At 49.0% G+C, this 21,791-nt stretch overlaps 1 protein-coding gene across 1 annotated transcript in view; it reads left to right on the top strand.

The window, feature by feature from the left end:
• The window catches only part of DAAM1 (dishevelled associated activator of morphogenesis 1), a 95,559-nt gene extending 75,457 nt beyond the window's left edge, over positions 1 to 20,102 (top strand). The window contains 10 exon segments of the mRNA XM_017831773.1: positions 957 to 1,060; positions 6,299 to 6,383; positions 7,157 to 7,263; positions 9,151 to 9,239; positions 9,482 to 9,650; positions 10,427 to 10,534; positions 12,977 to 13,037; positions 13,672 to 13,803; positions 16,470 to 16,640; positions 17,251 to 20,102. Coding sequence (XP_017687262.1) covers positions 957 to 1,060; positions 6,299 to 6,383; positions 7,157 to 7,263; positions 9,151 to 9,239; positions 9,482 to 9,650; positions 10,427 to 10,534; positions 12,977 to 13,037; positions 13,672 to 13,803; positions 16,470 to 16,640; positions 17,251 to 17,460 — 1,236 coding nt within the window. The 3' untranslated portion in view covers positions 17,461 to 20,102.
• Positions 20,103 to 21,791: the final 1,689 nt, after the last annotated feature.

Raw genomic sequence — 21,791 nt, 5'->3', positions numbered from 1 at the left:
TCCGTGCTGCCTGTCCCAGCAGCTTTCCAATTCCCCTAACTGTGGGCTATTTTTCATTCAAACAAGAAAAAAAAAACATAAAAAAATGGGAATTTCTGTGCCCACTCTCAACCCATGCAGTGGCCACGTGCCAGGTCTCCTACACTCATGGATGTTTAGTGCAGATCTGTAACACACAGGACCTTGCAGCTCCAGGTTGTGTTCCTTCCAGAAGGATTGAATAGCCAGCTTTTAATTGATTAACCTTACTAAAATATGCAATATGGTAAATTAAAACCTGGGGCAACATGAACCCCTTGGGCAACCCTGCAAAACTGCTGTTGTGTAGATCTGCCCATTTGCCCACAACCACAATATTGTTATTCATTTGGAGGTAACGTGTTTAAGCTGCTTAGGAGATGTAGGTGCTTATGCTCTGCCGATTCCTGCTTTCAAATCCCTTATTTGGGGAGGATTTCACTGAAAAAGCTGCAGATTGCTTTTGCAAGTCTGGTAGCATGTATTGGTTAGCTGGCTCTGGAGGACTGATGCATGAAGGGCGATTACAGATGTTTGGAGCAGGGGTGAGGAACAAGAGTGATGCTGAGTGTGTGCAGCAGCCCGTAATGAGATATTTCATGCGAGGGTTTAATGAAGTATCACAAGTATGTATGCTAAGAAAGCCCGGCTTTATTTATTCAGCAGCGCCTGTGTGTTTGCAGATTTTTAAATCTTCCCTGTCTGAGAAAATATTTACATTTCTAACCAGTGGCTTCAAAGCCAGCTCTGGTTTATGAAATGACTTACTGTGTTTCGTTTACAGGCAGTGGGTCTTACCCGTAACCCGTGGTGACACTCCTGATTAATGGGGGCCCATTGTGTATCACACTGCTATGTGCTGAGAGTACTAAATGTCTTTGCTGCTCCATGGCTCTTCTCCAGGCTTTTCTTTTTTTTCCTCTCTTTTTTTTTTGTAGAAGGAAGATGCTATCGATGACACTTTGAGTTCCCGGCATAAAGTCAAGGAGCTTTCGGTCATAGACGGCCGGAGAGCTCAGAATTGCAATATCCTCCTCTCCAGGTATGGTTAATGCCTTCTTGCCCTCTGGGGGGTGGAGGGGTGCTCGATACCCTGCCCTGGGCTGGGGTGTGCTCCTGATACCTGGCAAGAGGTTAATGACAGAAGCCAGGACAGGAGGAGAGCCAGTGACACTTGAACCCAGCTATAGCCTTACATTGTTCATGGCATGGTGACATAGAGGGGCAATGCCATTAACGGAGTACATGGCAATTTGGTGTCCATGAAAAGCCCCCGAGGGGCTGGGGTACCCCATGAGCCTTCACAGGAGGCAGAAGAGAGTTGATTTCATCTCTTATCTTCCTCAGCCTGGGTTTTGTTTACTCTTTGCTGGCAGTTAAAGAGGGTCTCTGTTGAGATGGGTAAGGCACTGGGTATCAGCAAGGTGTAGGGAGCAGCAGTAGTTCAGCCATGGCCTTTTGCTGCCCACACAGTGCCCTGTTTCACATCCAGATTTTAGGAGGGGGTGCCCCTCCTAATCTGCCCAGCCCCACTGGGATGACAGACTCCCTCACACTCCTTGCCAGGCGGGCTCAGCACTGCTACCAGCAATTTAATCCAATCCCCAGATTGCTGCCAAGAGGATAAAAAGGACCTTTTTTTAGTAAGATAAACTACACCAATAAGACTGACTCCTGAGAAAAGGGAAGCCAGGCTGCAGTGGTCTGAAAGGATGAACTATCAGTGTAGCTACTCGAAAAAACCCACCCAAATAGCAGCAGAAAATGCAACTTGTTTCTAACTCACACAATAAGAAAAAAGATCCCAACAGCAGCAAAATTTAGCTTCATTCAGAAATATTCATGGTGCAGCCTGGAAGCACGAAAGCTTTTGTGCCACCCAGGGCTGGCCAGGATGGAGCAGCCTTGCTGGCAGGTTGGGCTTGCAGCCGCGGCGCCCAAATTCTGTGTTTTCCCAGACCATGGGTTGGTGGAGATGGTGCCTTGTCTGGGCAGCCCAGCTGGTTTCCTTCCCTAGAAAGCACGGAGAGGCTGATGTCTGCAAAAAAACCAAAAACCTCTGGGTGGATAACTCACAGTCCCTGGTGCTCCTTCCAGCTCTCCCAGGGGTGGTTGGCAGCCCCGTGGGCAGCGGGAGCGATGAGTGCAGTGAGCCGTGTGCCGCAGCGTTTCGGGGGTAAAATTGCCGTGTTTATGGCTGGCTCTGCTCTGGGCTGCTTCTGGGGATTTTCGTGCTTCCTAGCAGTCCAAATAAAAAGGGATGATGATGAAAGCAGAGTTTAAAACAGCAGGCAAATGAGTATGTCTGTGGCAGCCAGCTATTAGCAAGTAAAACGATGGGATTCGGGGCACTGGCTGGGCTGCTCCTGGCATACGTAGGCTGAGGGTAGTCTGAGTGGGTTTAGGTGTGATTCAGCCAGAGGTTTTAAGTGTGTAATTGAAAGTTAAGCACACAAATAGCTCCTTTGGTGGGAGGGGGAAAGACCCGAGCACTTAACTTCAAAGGCATCTTGCACATCTTACTGAGTAAAGGTCTCAATTTCATCTCACCAGCAAACCCTTCTCTTCCAAGAAAGCAATGGCTGGAAACGAATCGCCAGTAATTAATTCCACAAAAAGGGCATGGCAGAGGCTGCTGCCTGCCTGCCCTCCCCTGTGGGTCGTTTCCTAGGGGAGAAGCAGGATCAGACTTGCTCTGCAGGGTGGTCCCCAGGCCTCTTACATGGCTGTTCCCAGGCCTGTCCCGCAGCATGAGGGCCCTGCAGGGACAGGTGGCTCTGAGGTTGCAGTGACTTGTACCAGGCGCTGCTTTGGAAGTGCTTTGAGGTTCTTCCCATGGTGCTCCCAGGACCACAATCGAGTTTCTCTCCCCAAAATCCTTTTGGGTGATTTACTCTTGATGCCAAGTGGCTAAAAGGAACGGCGGTGTAGGGATAAAGCCCAAATATCCTTCTAGTTTACTCAGGTTCAGCCTCTGCATCTCCAGCAGATTCTGTGCATCCTTGGGCAAATTCTTTCATCTCTGCCCACCCCAGCTGCCCATCCCAAAGCTGGGCAGACCAGTGGTTCCCTGGTCCCAGTGTTCCAAAGGGACTGGTCTGGCAGCTGGGCTGTTGCCCTCCTGCCTTGCTCGCACGGCCACCACAGGGCCAAGCAGACTTTCACATGCGAAAGGACCTGCAGGCTTGGCCCCTGATTTAGCCCAGACATTTGTGAGCTCACCAGGCATTGTCTGGCTCACAGCGTGGAAAGATTACGGCCAGTGAGATACTTTATCTCTCTCTGTAGATTTATTTTTTTGCCTGTTTCCCTTGCTTTGGGAGAAATTACTGCGCAGTGAGATCACTGGATTTTCCTCCGGCTTGTAATGCAGCACAAGAATATTTTTAACGCTTGCTTTTTTTTCTTCTGTTTTTCGGAGAATGCTTTGCCGATGTCAGTGCCTTGTCGTGTCTTCCTCTGTGAACTCACCACGTCCTTGCTTTTTGCTCCCCGTGCATGGGTGTGTATTTTTAGCCCTGCGTTGTGCCAGATGCAAATCCACCCCTTGCTCCATCGCTTTCCGCCTCGCACTGGCGGTGAATGGCTCGTTTGATTCCCCTCTCCCTGCGAGGCGACACGAAGCATTTTTCTCAAATGAATGTGGCTTTTCAGGAGGGCGCGTCCCCTTTCCCGGTGGAATTCGGTTTTTTTACCCCCTTCACACTTATTACGTCCTCTGCGGGGCTCGACAAAAGCCACGCAGAGCAGCCCCGCTCTCGCCGGGCTGGCGAGCTGTCACTTCGCATCGTCGGGCTGCCGGCTCTAAATCCCTGTGACAGCAAGTCCTGTGACCCCGTTCCTCTCAGACGGCTCGCGTTCGACAGCTGCTGCCAACAATGATAATTATTGTGGTTATAGATAAGCTTCTAGCTTTCACTGGCCCCTTTCCCATCGAATTGTCTGAGAAGCTGTTTTCTTCTGGCGCCCCGCGCTTGCTCTCTGCCGATGCTGGGGCAGGCTCTTGTTCTTGGCACTGGGTTGTGATGATTCCTGAGAAAAGTGGGGTGTTTTTTTCAACTTCTTTTCTTTTTAAATGTATTTGATAGTTGGCTTTACTTTCAATGAGCAGGGCTTAAAAAAGTCACCCTCGATTTCACCACCGTCCTGGAGATGATCATGGTAAAAGTGTGTGCTCTAGGTGTTAGCTATGGATGAGGGGCAGCTGCCTGCCCACCCCCTTCTCCCAGGAGCATTTTTGCTTCCCAGGGATTCCTCTAAATGTCCAAACTTAGCCAGTGTCTGCTTTTCACTGGAGTGGAGAGCGATGTTGGTGGTCTGCACATTCCTGTTGCTGCTTGGGTGAAAAGGGAGTCCTGCAGTTCATATCCTACCCTGGGTCATGTTCCATCCCAGCCACTGCCCTCGTATGGGACAGGTAAAGTGAGCCTAGGGTGGGTCTCACCACTGGAAGAAGCAGAGGAGACATTTTCCATGGATCCTGGGTTTGCTCCTTGTATGACAACCCCAGCAATTGTCCTGGTCGCTGCTCAGCACAATCTTTGAGCTTCCTCCTCTGGCTGGGGTAGATTTTTAACTCACTCCTTAATTAGCAAACCCTCTCTAGGGTGCTCCCTTGAGCAGGAGGTGAGAGAGGACTGAGTGCAGGATGAGAAACCTGGGCTCATAAGGAATGAATATTTACTTACCAGGTCTGTAAGATCCACCTGCCTCGATAAAGCTAATCCTTCGCTTTCAGTCTTGAGCAAAAGATTTCAAGCTAAACCAAGCCCTTGCTACACCGGTCTTAGAGACCAGGACCCTTCCTGCTTTAGCTTCAGCTTCCAAAAGCCAGCTCCACAGTCTGTCTGCTCCCTGAAGAGACACAGGATGAAAAACATCCTCCTCATTTAATTACTCAGAGTGATCAAGTCAGCTCCTGATCTTCTTTTTGATCTGCTGATCAGGTTGATTTCCAGGGTCTCACATCCCGCCATAGAGTGTGTTTCTGGTTTCAGCTCATTCCTTTGAACCACATCCAGTGTTTCAGCATCCTTCAACAGCACTGGTCGCCAAGACTGGGCCCATGGGTTTCCCTAAAGCCCATGGACAGGTCTTTTCAACTCTTTGACTTTTCCCTTTGTGGAAGTACAGGGGATTCATTTCTTTTAAAACTAAATATTGCAATGGTTTTAAGCATCACTGCACTCTGGGTGAGGGAGAGGATGTTGGCAAACGGAGTTGCAGGAGTTTCTGGGCTTTCCCTCTTTTGAATTTAAATTATTTTATCGACCACAATGCAAAGAAGAAGAATATGTGTGGTTTTGCAATCAAAGTCCTTGCAGGGAGCGGTTACGGGGAGTGCTGCAGACGAATTAAACTGTAATTAATGGCTCTGTAGCCCAGGAGGAGCTGAGGGTGTCTTTCAGTCTATTTTTTGCCTCAGCTCAGTGCAGACTGCTGGTGGATGAACTACTGCCAGGGAAGCCCAGCCTGGTGGTGCTCACTGTGATACAGTGGTCTGTGGTTTGAGAAATCTCCAGTTTGAGGCTGCGTGTTCAATTCCTGTTGTGTGAAGCAAAGGAAGAAAAAGGTGGAGGGCAGGCTGGTTTCCAGCTTCTTACGCTTCGAAGCACACCAAATCCCCACCCCTCCAAAAAGCCCAAACTGATGGGTTTCCTGGGATGCTAAGCATCTGCTTCTCTGAGTTCTGGATTTCTTTCTCATTTTTTCCTAGAGGAAGACTCCAACCAAAAGTGGTGGGAGACGCAATGCTTAAATCCAAGAACAGCAGTAGAAATTGGCCAAATTTTCCTGAAGGGTTGTGGCAGCGGGTTCAGGAGCAGTGCTGAGCTGCACTGCTGAGCCTGGTCTGGGCTGTGCTGCCAGTGGGACCATGACCCTCACTGGCCCCATGGCATTTAGGGGTGCTGGCACTGCAGGAGCAGCATTGCTGCAGGCAAGAGCTGCATATGAAAGTTGGATGTTTTCAATATGTGTACAGTATACTACTTACAATACTTACATGAAATGGGGTGAGGGAATTGGCTGCAGGGGGTTGGGCCCCATTTGCAGCAGGGCCAGGGCTGCTGCTCTGTGCTATGCTGTGCCTTGGCAGAGCACAGTCCTACCACATTTCTCACACATCCTTCTTATCCTTCTTCATAACACACTGTATGGAGTTATTTGTGATGATGCTGCTGCTGGCTGGGAGTTAAGCTGTTCATGTTGCATGGGTGTGTAAGGAAACCTTCCCTGATTGCTGGGCTGGGAATAACTCTCCTACCCCTCCACTTCCCAGGCTGAAACTCTCAAACGAGGAGATCAAACGAGCAATTTTGACGATGGACGAGCAGGAGGACCTCCCAAAAGACATGCTGGAGCAGGTGGGCAGCGTGTCTCATGCTTCTTTGGGGTTGCCTCATGCTGAGATGATGCTGTGCAAGGTGCTCAGAACCAAAGTGTGGCTTCGAGAGTGTCAGGCCCCAAATTATTTAACAACCACATGTTGAAAAACCACCCAGGTGGGTCAGGGCAGCAGGAAAGCAGCTCAGTGGCAGCATCAGTGCTGGGAGCAGCATGGCCTCCACGTGCCATTCCTATACTCAGGTCTGTCCTGAGAACTTCTAGGCTGCACATGTTCTGTATTTTGTGGCTGCAACTTGAAGTTTGTGCTCCGTGGAGGTTTATTTTTGAAAGCTTGTTCAGTGTTTGTGCAGTGGTCAAAAAGGGAATCCCATTTTTCACCCCCTCTGAATCCCTTTGGAACACATTATTCACCTGTCCTTAAAGCTGAGCTGGCAATTGCACGTGGGAGGATTCATTGCACAGAATTTCCATCTGCAAATAAGTAGAGTTGCAGCAAATGAGAGTCCCTGACTGACATCTCCTCTGGCAGAGCTGATGTTGAAACCTTGGAGCAGACATAGTACATCTGTTGTAAAACCAGAGTGATGGCAGGGCAGAGGCAAGAGACACTAATGTGAGAGTAAAGGGAGGAAGGTCACAGGGACAGCGAAAACACTTATTTCACAGGTGCCTTGGGGTCACTGTCTGTACATGCTGTAAAGGTAGTAAATTCAAGGAAATAAATCACCATTTGGCTCCTGAAAAACTGTGCATGGACCTCACACCCACCACTGTGCTTTCTCTTGTTTAGCTCCTGAAGTTTGTTCCTGAAAAGGGTGACATTGACCTGCTGGAAGAGCACAAGCACGAGCTGGACCGCATGGCCAAGGCTGACCGGTTCCTCTTTGAAATGAGCAGGTTGGTGCCTCAGGGGACACGTTTTGGCCAGTGGCTACACAGGCTGTTTGGGAGGTGGCTATTTCATGGAAAACCTGCTTGGGAAATAAGCCCTTCTTACTGCTTTTCCCATCAAGAAATGCATGAGCCAGACAGATGGGAGGGCAAGCAAGGTGCTCTCTCCCACTCATAAGGATCACTTGTGATGCTGTGCTCCTGGAATCAGGGTGTGCATCCCAGACAAGCAGCAACTGGACAGAGGAGGGTAAAGGGATAGGGAGATGGATCCTCTGGAGTGAGGTGTTGGCTTCCCAGGTCATGTCTCGACACATTTCCCCACTCATTTGGGGAAGATGGTTTAGGGGCTTTTGTGGTGGTGCTGGGTTGATGGTTGGACTAGATGATCTTGAAGGTCTCTTCTGACCTTGATGATTCTGTGATTCCTTTCCACCTGGTCTAGTGGAGGGTGTCCTCACAGTGCAGAGGGGTTGGAATTAGATGATCTTTAAGGTCTCTCCAACTCAAACCATTCCATGATTCTATGATTCTGTGATCTGCATCATGGCCCAGGTGAGCAGTGCTGTTCGAGTGATAACATGATGCTCCTTTTCCCCTTCACACGATCACATCCTAATGAGTACTTGAGCCTGATGTATGTACATTTTGCCCTGCTGTGTAGATGAATCCCAGTCCTCACCTCAGAATTGACTCATCCCTGGGGCTCCTGAGAATGTGAGAGATGGAAAGGAAATGTCATTTCTTCCTGCTCCTGGTAGCAATCATTTAAGACTTAGAAGTCTTCAGGGATGAATAACCTTATCTATTGCATGCACATCCTCTAGAGGTGCCAGTTTAAAATCTTGAAGCTCCTTATTTAAATCAAAGTGAGCACTGAGCTCTTTGAATCTCTTAACTGAACTTCAAGCAAGTCACTTGTTGGCAAGGTCAGCGAGTTTTACAATTTGAGTTCGCACTGGGAGATCAAAAATAGAAATGCTCCCGTCCTCCCTGAGAAACGCGCCGATGAACACCGGGGCGATGTGCTGTGTGGTTGCTGAGTGTCAAAGGCAGGCAGGATGGAGCTGTGAAGTTCAGACCTGAGCCCTCGGGGCTGAATGATGCTCAGAATTAGCTTTCCTGTCACAGGTCACCTTTCTTCTTCACAGTCTCTCGCCCAAGTGTTGCTCCCATGCCTTCATCCTTTGGAAGGCACAACGTGCTGATGCAAATATTTTCCTTGATTTCCAGCACGGCTTTTTAATTTGCCTTGTGGTCTGTAACTGAGTGTGATGTCTTTGTCACCTCTGATTAGTGCAATGACAGTGTAGCCCATGGCCTTGGGTTTGAGCACGTCTCCCATGGGTCCTTGGTCCAAATGACTCAAATCAGATTGCCATGTGCATACAAGTGAGATCTTGTTTAGCTTAAACACAGATGACATGAGCAGAGCCATCCCTGACTTGCCCAGGAAAGGGGCTTTCCAGCCCAGGCCATCATTTGGAGGATCTGAAGGTCTGGTTTCATTAGTGGTGGTCGTTGGCAAACCTCTGTCCAGCTGCAGCTCATCACAAAGCCATGGGGAGCCCAGACCTCATCAGCACGTTTACTAAGGAGTGGCTGTAAAAGAACGGTTTGTTCATATCAATAGGGTGTAAAAATCCACTTGTTAAACCTGCTGAGTTAAGGATAGGCTTAAGCATGTGGTTAAGAACCCACCTGGATCCACCCCAGGACAGCTGTAGCTTCAGTTGTCATTTTTTCCCATCCCAGCACAGTTTCAGGGAGAAAAGGGGTCATTATTTTTTAATCACCGTGGCTCAAGCGTGCTTTGTAAGCACAGCTGTGAGCAGCAGAGCTCTGCCCTGGAGCAAGCAAAGCTCAACTTGCACCTCCTTTTTTTTTTTCCAGGATAAACCATTATCAGCAAAGGCTGCAATCCCTCTACTTCAAGAAGAAATTTGCAGAGAGAGTTGCAGAAGTCAAACCCAAGGTGGAAGGCAAGTGACCAGACCTGCTCAAGGACTCTGTGCCAGCACAAGGGAGCACTTGTAGGAAGAGCATCCCTCTGTGCCAGGACAAGCCTGGTCTGCATGGAGGGGACACAGGGGAAGTGACACAGTGACACAGGGGAAGGGAGTTGGTGGTCTCTCCTTGGGGATACTGAAGGGGTTGCTGCAAGAAAAAGGGACTGGTGTGCTGTTGTGGCAGGGGGTAATGTCCCACCCCTCTCTGCTTTCAGCCATCCGTGCCGGCTCCAAGGCAGTGCTGCAGAGCAGCAGCCTCCAGCAGCTGCTGGAGGTAGTCCTGGCCTTTGGGAACTACATGAACAAGGGCCAGAGGGGCAACGCCTTCGGCTTCAAGATCTCCAGCCTCAACAAGATCGCGGACACCAAGTCCAGCATTGACAAGTGAGCAGCCCCTGCCCTTATGCGTGGTGGCATCTGCAGGCCCCAGGGATGCTGGGGGAATGGAGGGGTCATTAGCATTGCCTCTGGGAAGTGGGTGGGTGGGAGCAGTCCCCTCCTCCTCCTGCCCAATTTGGCATATCCAGTGAGGTGAGTGTCCATTTTTTGAGCACAACAGCTTTCGAGGGAAGCTGAGCTGCAGATCATTACAGGGATTGATGGGGACTTTCCTTCCTGGCCTGGCTAAACTTCAGCCTAGGCTGATTAGGAGGATCATCTTCCAAATGCTTTTTAACCCCTTTGAGAAGCCAAGAGCCAGAGAAAGGGTTCCCAGGGGCTTCTCTCCATGGGAACTGCCTCTGCCACCCCTGCAAGCTGCCACAGAGCCATTGCCTGGTTTGCTGTCTCCTTCCAAGCTCCATGCAAGAGAAGAGCTGGGAGGGTCTCAGACCTTCAGAGGGAGAGGAGCTGGGTTAGATCTCAAACCTGCCTGGTCTCATCCATCAGTAAAGACAGTGGAGAACAGGAACAGTGATGCTCAAGTCACCTGCCCTGAATTCCTCCTGTGGAGGATCCTTGCTTGCAGGGACCAGGCTGCTCTGCACCTCACCTGTGCATGGGACAGACTCATCCCATGTCCCCAGACAGGCAGCAAGCAGCATCCTTGCAGAAGTTCTCAAATAGTTCACTGCCAGGGTTGTGATTTAACCAGGGTTTTTGACTGAGCACTTGGCTCCCCATGGTGCTGCCACACTGACCTCGCTGCTCCTCTCTCCTAGGAACATCACCCTTCTGCACTATCTCATCACTGTTGTTGAAAAGAAATATCCCAAAGTCCTCCGCCTGCACGAGGAGCTGCGAGACATCCCACAGGCAGCCAAAGTCAAGTAAGCAGAGATTTAGGTGGCACTTAGGGACCTCTGGGAGCACCTCTCCCCTCGTTTCAGACTGCCTTTCCATGTCACCCCACCCCAGCTCATGCTTCTGGCCAGATCCTGGCTGCTGGGCTGTACCCCCTGCTGTGGCCATACCAGAGCGTGCCCAGGACACAGAAGCAAACATCACCTGGTGGCTTTAAATCACAGCCCTTGCAGCAAAGGCTCTAAACCTCTGAGTCTGAGGGAGGAGAGCTGCTTGGAGCAGCCGTTTCCTGTTGTTATCTCACCGCAGAAGCATTTAATTAATTTCTAATGGTACGTTAAGTAATCCGGGAGGAAGCGGTTGCGGTGTGGCTGCAGATAAAGGGCAGCTATTTATCTTCCTGTGGCAGGGAGGCTCTGCCTGCAGCATGGGCAGGACCAGGCAGCCCTGCAAGGGGTTCACCTGCCTCCAGGTCCTGACTGCTCCTTGTTTTACCAGCAACGTGGAGCTTCTGGTGTGTGCAACCAGCTTTTAAATCCTGCCTGGTGACCTGTTGGGAGCAGGCTGCCCCTGCTCAGCAAAGCCCTTAAGCACATGATGAACCTTTAAGTGCAAGAGGAATCTGCTGTTGCCCTGCAAAGCCCTCAAGTATGTGCTGAAGTACCTCTGAAATCAATGAGGCTCTGTTTTGGTTTTAAAGTTCAGCAGGAGCTTATGGGCTTTGCTGCTCCAGGGATGTGAGCAGCACAGATCACACGTTTCTGCAGCCAGCCCATATTCTTGTTAGCCATGGACAGGAAAAGGGCCTGAAACTGCCCCTTTTAAGAGAAGATGCAGTTGGAACAGGTTACCCTGAGAAGCCGTGGATGCCCCATCCCTGGAAGTGTCCCAGGATAGGTTGGACACGGCTTGGAGCAACCTGGTCTAGTGGAAGGTGTCCCTCTCCGTGGTAGGGGGTTGGAACTAGATGGGCTTTGAAGTCCCTTCCAACCCAAACCATTCTGTGATTCTATGAAATACAAATGGAGTTTACAGTGGCTCGAGGGTATTTCTAGTTTCAAAGATCTCTTGTAGTGATGGTGGGTTCCCAAGGAAGATGTGTAATGCACAAAACAAGCATCCTCACGTTTAAAATGTAAAATAATCATCAGCCATCAGGATTAAACCCATGACAGGACAAATCCTGGTGTGAGAGGAAGTGTGTTCTTCACCCAGAGGGTGGTTGTGCACTGGAACAGGCTCCATAGGGAAGTGGTCACAGCACCAAGCGTGCCAGAGCTCAAGGAGCATTTGGACATGGTGGGATTCTTGGGGTGGTTCTGTGCAGGGTCAGGAGTTGGAGTCAAGGATCCTTGTGGGTCCCTTCTAACTCAGGATATTCCATGAGTGTGTGGTGCTCAGTTTGTAGGCATCATCATCTGAGAACACAGCTGAGCAGGACATGCTCCTCTCCCATGGAGACTCCTGCTTTCTCATGCCCATGCATCTGCAGCTGTTGTACAGACACACGTGTGGGAAAGAAAACGTCTGCATAGAGTTGTTTTTTTTTTACCCCCCTAAACTTTATCATTTTGCTCTAAACTGGACACCATATGTAACATTTGGGTTTGGTCCAATCCAGAGCGAAACCAAAAAGTTCTGGAAAACCCTGAATTCCCCCCAGCCCTGCAGCTGTGAAGCAAAAAATTGCCGCCTCTGTCAATCCCCACCGCTAGTAATGAACTGCTGGAGCACAGGGCTCCCAAAACTGCATTTTCCCAGACTAAACCTGCCAGGAATGCTTGCCCCATGACCCGGCGTCAGCAATTCCAGGGACCCCAGCCCTCGCACAGGCACCCCTGGAAAGGCATCAAGCCTGTGGTCATCGAGCCTTTGTGAGAAAGCTCCCCCTCAGATGTAGTGGTAGGAACCGTAAGCACTTGAATTCGAAGCTCATCGGGGGCTTGAGCCTTGTGTAAACAAAGTCAGCGCCAGACGTGATGATTTATTTTTATTTCTCTATATTTGGGCTGTCTCCTTTTGTGAAAGCCTCGCCGCTAGGAAAGATGCTTTGCCTGGTGTTCACCCAGCTCTGGCACCCTGTAAAACTGTCCTCTGTGCACTGGGACAATGAGCCCATCTGCTGCTGGCACTGGAGAGGAATCTGTGCCCAGCAAAGCCCTTTCCTGAGCTGTTCTTTTGCTTGGAGAAGGCTGGAGGCTGCTGAGCTTGCTAAACCTGCACAGTCCCCTTGATTAAAAATACAGAAAAGTGCTTTGCTTTACAATAAGCAACTGCAACCACTTTGAGATAGCCCTAGCTTAGAGGCTGTCAGCTTGACTTGCAGCTCGAGACATGCTGATCTGCAAAAAAGAGGCAAAGTGTGCAGTGTTGGGGTCTTTTCAGTGGAAAAACACAGTCAAGTTGGTCAGAGAGCTGTAAAATCTTCTGGGGAAGGCTGAAAATTAACATCCTGCTATTTCCAACAGCATGACTGAGCTGGAGAAAGAAATAAACACTCTGAGGAGCGGCCTGAGAGCGGTGGAGACTGTGAGTATTACTTAAATAAAATACAGTCCAGCCTGGCTCCAAGCAGGACGGCATCCCTCCTTGGGGAGGGAGGCAAGGGAGCTCCCAGCAAAGCTGCTTTTATCTCACATCCTGGAGATCTGTTTGCCTTTCCTTCCTGCCCTGCACGTACTCCTGTCCTCTCAGGGCTGTTTTGGCACTGAAGTTACCATGTGTGTTTAGGCACGTGCATGGTTTATATCTTAATACATCAAGGGAGGGTGAGTAAGCCTCGTGATGATGCCCATGGAGGACCTGTGATGTGCAGAGGGGGCTCCCCTCGGCTGTAAAACCGCAGAGGGCTGAAGAGCACTTCTGCAACCCAGCTGGAATGGTGATGAAATGGTGGAGTATCCCAAAGGACTCACCGTCTTGTTAAATTATCCTGCTTCCCACAAGCTTTCCTGCAGGATTTGGCTTAAAAGCTTACTGGAGGCACTGTAAAACGGGTTAATCCAGGGTGTCATGTATGGCAGGGGGGAGCAGCAGTGGTGGTGCAGGCAGTACCCTGGGCACTGATGCAGGCACACTCCCCATTACCAGAGGCTGATGGTATTTGTGTCCTTCATCAGCCAGGACCTGACCAGATTTATCTTTTTATTTTTTTTCCCCAAAGGAGCTGGACTTCCAGAAGTCTCAGGTTCAGCAAACAGGTGACAAGTTTGTGTCTGTCGTCAGCCAGTTCATCACATTAGCCAGCTTCAGCTTCTCAGATGTCGAAGATCTTCTGATGGAAGCAAAAGAGCTGGTAAGGCCACCAACATCCTTGAGATCTGGGCAGTGTTTCAGCCTTCCCAGAGCACATGTAACTGTGTGTGAACATCTCCAGTGCTTCCCCCACGAGGTCATGTGAGTGTCCTGCCGAGACTCTCATGTGAGAAGGGTGCTGGGCTGCTCTTCATGTTTTGTTTGGAGTGGGTGGGTGGGTACATCCCCGTCTGTCCCCAGGGCCTTCTTCCTGCTTCACAACCCATCATGGCAGGGGATTGCAGGTCCAGCTAACAGACAGCTTCTGGGACACAGGATGTGCTGTAGAAAGCCATGAGATACCTGTCTATCTTTTGGAAGTGCAAGGCAAGGGCTAGGCATGGGAGAGTGATGTCCCTCAGGGGAGGAGATATTAGGTCATTTATGAGGGTCTTGCTTTTGGTGAAGAGCTTTCACGCAAGCCTAAAGGGCTTGCTTTGCTTTCTGTGTCTTAAAATGGAAATATCCGATTTTTGGGGGCATTAGAGTTAAGAGCGTGGCTGCTGGGGCATCTTGGCCAGTGAAGACTGAAGGTGGCAAGAAAGCAGGCTGTTCCATCTGGGGGTGAAGAGGAGGAAAATCCTCATCTGGAAGAGGAGGAAAAATGCAATCAGGTCTTCAGCTGGACATGAGGTCACCCAGAGTTTGATACTGGAGACAACTGAGGCTGCCTGACCAACCCCACTTCTATAGGGGTAACTGATCTAGGACCTGCCCAGCTCTTCTCTCCAGAGAAGAGAGGAGCTCAGTGACATGAATTGAGACCAAACTCAGACCTGGTTAGAGAAGCTACTCAAAAGTTTTTCTGTTCCCAGAGTAGTGCCTTGGTGAGAGCTTTGCAGCCACATGCAGTGACCTCCTGCCAACATCGTCCTTTTCTCCCCACTAGCCTGGTTTAACTCACAGCAAAGGGGTGGCCACTGGCTGACACCCATGATTCCCAAGCACCTTTTGCTTCCCCTCTTTCAGCAAAGGGACACACAGCTGATTTCCATTCCCCCAAGTCCTCCAGTACCTCCTCCCTGGCCTGGCCTTCACCTTGATGGGAGTGGCAGGGAGATAGTCCAGCAAAGGCCATTTTAGATGTCCTATCCTTGTCCCACTGCATCAGCTACATCTCCAAAGACAGTATGTGTCCATGTGTCATCTCCTTCTCCCTGGCTGTACCAGTGTCCAGTTGGCACTGTCCTTCTGACCATCCACCCATGCTTGGGCATATTATGATGGACCATTGCCTTCCTGAGGCTATGCCTAAACCAGGCCACCCTTTTGGACTGTTGACAGTAACCTGGCAGATCTTCCCTGTAGTGAGTTAGGACTGTGGAAATGGTGACAAATGCTTTCCAAACTATATCATCTTCTGCTCACTTGGGTGGATCTGGTCATGGTCCCCAGTGTCTATGGAAGTTCACTCTGAAGACATTTGCAGCTGTTGTCATGGTTACTGGATGGGCTGGGCTGTGGGGAGCTCACCAGCTCTTCACTTTTTAAACACATGTGGAGATTCAAAGTGTGTTACTGCTTTCTCTTAGGAAATCAGAAACAGAAACATCCCTGTTTTGTAAACTTTATATCCTACGAGGATAACATTTTCAGGCTTCCCTCCCCCACCGGAATCTCTTGTAACGTGGCAGAGAATTTAGTATCTTGATTAAAATCAACAAGAATAACCTCAATTATATTGACTTATATAGTGGCACCTCTCCGATTCCCCCCCGCATCTTGAAGTGTTAAGTCTCTTAAGTAAACAAAGAAATAAAAATGCCCTAAATGTCTTTTGAAGAGCGTGGGGCACCCCTGCAAATAAAATTAAATCATACAAACAGGCTTTAAAAATTTTCCTCTTGGTCTACCCTGAAAAATCAAAGCAACTAATAAATCTGTTTGTGCTTTGATTTTGTTTTTCCTTTCTTTTAAGATTGCTTATCTCCAGGACATGCCATCACAATTTTAACAAACTTTCTATGCACAAAGAGTCTCCTTCAAACTGGAAGTGAGAACAAAGAGTGTCAGTCCCAAGGACAAGTCACGGGCTGCTTGGGGACTGGGGTGCATCACCAGATCATGGATGTCCTGTCCTGACCTTTGCTAAGGCCTCATTTGACTCCCTTGTATTAATGGTGTGCAAACAGCACAAAAGGCCGGAAAACTCCCTCTTTCCCTGCCCAGGGCTGTGCCTGAGCCTGGGCAGAAATCTCTTTTAGAAGTTTCACCAACACATTTGGTTTCAATAGCAGAGCATGTGGCAATGATAAATAATACCCCAAAAATACTTCAAAGAAAAACTTAAAAGTGCGAGTTTCCCTTCCCCTGCCGTGTTTACTATTAGTTTTATGTCTTTGGTCCCACAATATTTTGCTTCCTTGTTTTTACTGCTGCTTAGTTAACAAAGTGGAGCTGGGGCAGGAGAGGCTTAGCAGAGCCAGAGGCAAGATGGGGAGAGGGGGCTTGAGAGTAAACCAGGTTGGCACTTACAGGGCAGCAGGTAAAACATCAGATGATTTACTACATGTTTAAAGCAAGACTTGATGAAGCAAAGCCCTGCTATCTGCCGTGGCTGCTGGAAGTGTTTCTCTCTGCTCCATCAGGTCGAAGGTTTCCCATGGGGGTTTCACCAGTGCAGTGGGTATATCCAACACTGACGCACCCCTGTCTTCTCTCTTCCAGTTTTCCAAGGCTGTGAAGCACTTTGGAGAAGACACGGACAAAATTCAGCCTGACGAATTCTTCGGCATCTTTGACCAGTTCCTTCAAGCCGTGACCGAGGCCAAGCAGGAGAACGAGAACATGAGGAGGAGGAAGGAGGAGGAAGAGCGCCGGGCGCGCATGGAGGCGCAGGTGAGCGGACACCGGCGAGTCTGGCAGCATCCTTGGGGCACCCTGGGGGTGGCAACCATGTCATGCTGTCCCCATGCTGGCCATGGTGGCACAGGGAGCACTGAAGACTGGGCAGGGAGCTTCTCTGCTCTTAGACCCACTGACTTTTCACTGTTGATTGCCTAATTAACTCGTGACCAGCTATGCTGGTGAGGTCTTAGAACTGAAACGTGCAGCAGAGCTGCTGCTGCCTGTGGGCTGCTGTGACCCACAAGCAGCAGCCATGGGGCTGTGACCCTCAGCCCATGGGTTGTATCACAGAATCATAGAATCTCAGGATCACAGAATGGTTTGGGTTGGAAGGGGCTTAGTTCTAGTTCCAACCCCTGTGCCATGGGCAGGGACACCTTCCACTAGACCAGGTTGCTCCAAACCTTACCCAATGTGGCTTTGAACACTTCCGAGGAGGGGGTATATCAATAACCCTGACCAGCTCTGGTGTGCTGTGCACTGGGGTGGGAAACGGCTCTTGTTCCATGAGTTTGGGGGTCCCCGTGCATGTGTTGGGCACTCCACAACCACCTGCATGGGAGTGAGGTGTCTTCTTTCCCTGCCCCTCCACGACCTGTAGCTGAAGGAGCAGCGGGAGCGGGAGCGCAAGGCGAGGAAGGCGAAGGAGACCGGGGAGGAGAGCGGCGAGTTCGACGACCTCGTCTCAGCCCTGCGCTCGGGCGAAGTCTTCGACAAGGACCTCACCAAACTGAAGCGCAACCGCAAGCGCATCACCAACCAGCTGGCTGACAGCGGCCGGGAGAGGCCCGTCACCAAGCTCAACTTCTGAAAAACAGACAGCAAAAAACAAACAAAAAAAAAACCCCGCGGGTTGGTCTTTCTGAAGTGGCTGAGGTTTCCTTTTTATTTCCATTACACTGCCTTGCGATTTAAAGCGAAACAGTGGCACGCTCTTTCTCCCCGCGGGCGAGTGTGTGTGTGTATATACTGTGTATATAGTCGGGTCGGGGGGCGCGGGTGGAGGTACATGGGGTGACTCTCGCACTGGTGAGCGCCAGCACGACCTCCTCCCCGCTCCAAAAAAGTAGTTCTCCCCATGCACAAGCACAATGCCGCGTCCGCGGAGCAAGAGAGGACCCAACCCAGAGCCGCCGGCGGTCCCCGTGGCCCCAAAACCAACGGGAAGCCGCTTCCCTGCTGCTCTCCTGCTCGGTTTCCCCCCCGGGGCCACTTGCAGGGGACGCCTTGCACACAAGCCGAGCGGTTTAAAGAAGAAAAGAAAAAAAAGAGCAAAGTTGACTGAACTTTAATCCATGGTTTGTTTGGGTTTTTTTCCTCATTGTCGCAGTTATTCCCAAAAACTCGCAGATCCGTGCGTTCGCGCTGGTTCCCGAGCTCAGCGCCGTGGGCGTTCCCAGCGATGCTCTTCCCGTCAGCCTCGGGGAACGCTCTTTTTCCTCTTACCACCACCTTGCTAAAGGACAAACTTTACCCCAAAGTGCTTATCGCTGTAACGCCACACAGATGTATTTATACTGTTGCAACGTTTTCTGGCCCAAGACGGTGGGAAAGGTCGGTTCTCGGAGGAGACGAAGAGCATAAACTTTTGCTTTGTAATTTTTATTCTTGCTTTCTGTTCAATGGGACAAACTGTATCCTCTGTCAAGGTGGGTCGGGACCGAAGGTCTCCGAAATACAAAGGGGTTGGGGTAAAACCCGCCAACTTTCACCCACCTTCTTTTCTTTTTCTTTCTCAGACACACAGAAGCAGCGATGCCAAGAAACACTTGTCTCTTAGCCAGGTCCTTTTTCGACTGGTTTGCTGTTCATTGTCATTGCAAATTTGTAAGCAGAACTACCTGTCAAATGTCAGTCCAAAAAAAAAAAAGACAAAAAAAAGAAAAAACAATAATAAAAATAATTCAGAGCTCTCAGGGAGTAATAATTTAAAGGTTTAGAAAATTAAGAATTGGAGAATAAAAAGTAACCACCATTAACATATTAACATTTCTATTCTTAAATTATGCTGAGTATATAGAGGACTGTTACTTTTTACTTTTATTTATTTGTGGTATGTTTTTTAAGAAAGCAAAACAAAATCTTTTTATACCACCAATACTTTTGTGATCCTTTTCTTTTTTTTGTTTGTTTGTTCTTTTTCCTGTGGAGAGATGAGTTTGTCCCTGTTGCACTAGATATTAACACTATTTGAAATAAGGTTGGTTGTTCTTTTTTTTTGTCAGATAATCGGTATTACTGGTGGGGTATGGGATGTCAGTTAACTATATGTACTGTATAGCAAAAGTGCTGTTTAAACTAATTTGTATAAAAAAATATGGTTCTAAGCACCTGAAGGCCGCGGGGTCTGTGTGCTGAGTGAAAGCTGTGAAATCTCTCTCAAAGCAGAGTTGTCAAGAGCTGTGGTTTTACCATTTTGTTCTTTTCTTCATTGCAACTTTTAACGCACTGTAGATTAAAAAAAAAAAGAAAAAAAAGAAAAAAAAATAGACTTTCTGAGTAGCATTTAAAGCAGTAATAAATAAAGCAGGTAAGCGCAAAAATAAAGTCCAGCACCTCGTATCCAAGCAGCTGCAAAACCTGCAGATTGTGTTCAAAGGTGGAGTTAAGCACTTTGCTTTAAGAAGGAGGGGGAAATAAGGACAAAAGGTAATGATAATACTATTCCTTAACTAAAGTGCCTCTATTTATATTTTTTATTTATGGCTGAAAAAAATGGGGCTGATACAATTGAGGGAATGGACTATGGGGGGAATTGAAAATATGTAAAAATAAGAAGGAAAAAAAAAAGGTTAAAAAAAGAAAAGTCTGGCCTCTGATGGTTTAAGGAATGGTTGGTCACATGTGTTTAATTCGAAAGGCAGTGGGAGCTGGAAAGGGTGATCCCCTCTCGGGGTCCCTGGGTGCCAGCACCCACCCCAGCTCCTGCTTCCACAACCCCAGTGCCACATCAGGACCTTTCCTGACAGATTTCCTCTTGCCCTTCCAAACCTGTTGGGTTGTTGTCTTTTTTTTTTAATTGTTTTACAACAGCCTGGTTATTAGGCTGACTTTGCCATTTCTTTGTTTTCTTTCCAAAAAAAAAAAAGGAAAAAAGAAAAAAATATTATATCTGTATAAATAAATACAAAGGCTGTGTGCAGGTAATTCCATGTGCCATTGTCGAAAACTACTTTTAGATTGGTGCTGGTGTAAGTAGCCACTCTTTTCTCTTGGGTGTGTATTTTAAAGATGATTTTTTTTTTTTAATAATGCCAAAAACAAACAAAAAAAATCCATAATAATTTGTAAACTAAAGTATATGTCTTGGACCTTATTAGCTTCATAGTGACCAAGGTAGTCTGTTAGGTGCAAGGATGTTAGTAGTCTTAGCTAGTGGGAAATGCTGTGTAATGTTATGAGACTGTACATTTTCTAAGATGGCAATATGCAATAAAGAAAAATGATTTCGGTGAGTGTACATGGCAGAGGCATGACTTATTTTCTAGGGGAAAATAATGGGATAATTGGGGATTGAGACAGGTGTTGAAGAAAAGGCTCTTTGAGGGTTGCTCTTTTTTGGGTGTGTTTGTGGGCTTTTCTGGGGTTGGCTGATAACCTCACTTCACCCCTTCCCTGCATGCTGGGTTTTAGGTGGTTGAGGTGTTTTCCACCCTGCTGGATTTTAGGCAATGAGGGGTTTTTCCACCCTCCAGGCTTGCAGCATCCTTGTCATCACCCAGCTGTGGGCTCTGAAACGCCTCCCAGTTAACAGCCCCATTCATTTCTCCCCACTGCGTTGTTTCTAATGGCTGTTCCCACCTTGGTGGGAACCTTTCCAAAAGCCCACCTGGGCTTTTCAAGGATCCTGCATCAAGGCAACTGTCAGTTTTGCATCATGGGATTGAATCATCTCCCTTTCTGCAGGAGACAGTGCTGGCTGGGCGGCCGGTGTGCCTCTAGCAAGCCTATCTAGACACAGCAGAGATGTTTTCTTGGCAGTAGCCCAAACGCCTCCTGGCCTATTCCCGCTCACTGCTGCCTTTCCCACACACCTTCCCATCCATGTTCTGTGCTGTTTTCTTCTTTTCCCAATGCTCTTTGCATGCGTGATCTTTGCAGCACCCATGACCCTTCTGTCTGTAGCAGTGGGAGCATCTGCACCATGCTCAGACCCATATGCTTTCCTGTTTGATCAGGGCTTTTCCAGAATAACCAGTAAGCTGGCACTGAGCCAGCACAGATGGGGCATCTAACACATCCCTGGGCTTCTTGGGGATTCCTCTGGTGCGATCCCACCCAGCACTGGGACTGGCAGACACTGCAGCTTTCTTCTATTTATATCCCATTGCTGGTGTTTTCCCACCACAAAGCGTATTTATGACCCAGTTTTGGTCAGATTTAGGCTGGTGGGGAGCACAGGGATACGGTGAAGAGCATGGCTTCCATCACAGCACCCAGCAGTCATGTGGGCTGGTGATGCCATGGGAAAGCAGCCCTGGGCTGTGGTAAAAGGGCCCAAGGAAAAGGGGAGAATGGTTTCAGCTGCTCTTTCCGTTATAAATCCCCGTGTCCCTAGCATAGGGCTGATCGGGGTTCATCCATAAATGGATGTGAACAAGCCAGCCACAACCTGATGAGGCCCTGAAATTCTGGTTAACGGCAGGTTTCCTGGGTCACACCACTCTGTGACAAGGGATGGTCCCCAGGGTGGGGGGTGGCAGTGGGAGATGTAAGCAATGTCAGTGCATAGCTTTTTATTCAACCAAGATATCTGAGGGAAGAAAAAAATCATAGTAACTTGCAAGCTTCACAGCCTTCAAACCCTTCCTCAGGGCTGGATTAGAAGCATCTATGGCTTAAGAATATAAATGTCAGATACAATGCTTGTCATCCATGAGGAAAGGGGACCAGGGTGGGTGCTGTGCTAGACTGGCACAGCTGTGCTGTGTGAGCCTATGTCCGCTGATGTCCTGGCTGGGGGGGGGTTCACCTGAAAAAAGGCTTCTGTGTCCCAAATCCTGGCTGTTCCCTCCAGTTACAGCCATGAGCCAGCACACCCTTGTGTGCTGGATGAGCCAAACCTGCCCAGACCCGCCGGTGCCAGGGGAGCTGCCGGGCATGGCACTCCTGGAGGAATTGCCCCATGGGGCCACCCGAGTT

The sequence above is a fragment of the Lepidothrix coronata genome, unplaced genomic scaffold (assembly GCF_001604755.1).
Source record: "Lepidothrix coronata isolate B3197 unplaced genomic scaffold, Lepidothrix_coronata-1.0 Scaffold196, whole genome shotgun sequence".
Lineage (NCBI taxonomy): Eukaryota > Metazoa > Chordata > Aves > Passeriformes > Pipridae > Lepidothrix > Lepidothrix coronata.
The sequence above is the reverse complement of the archived record's forward strand: the minus strand, read 5'-3'. Positions and strand labels throughout refer to the sequence as shown.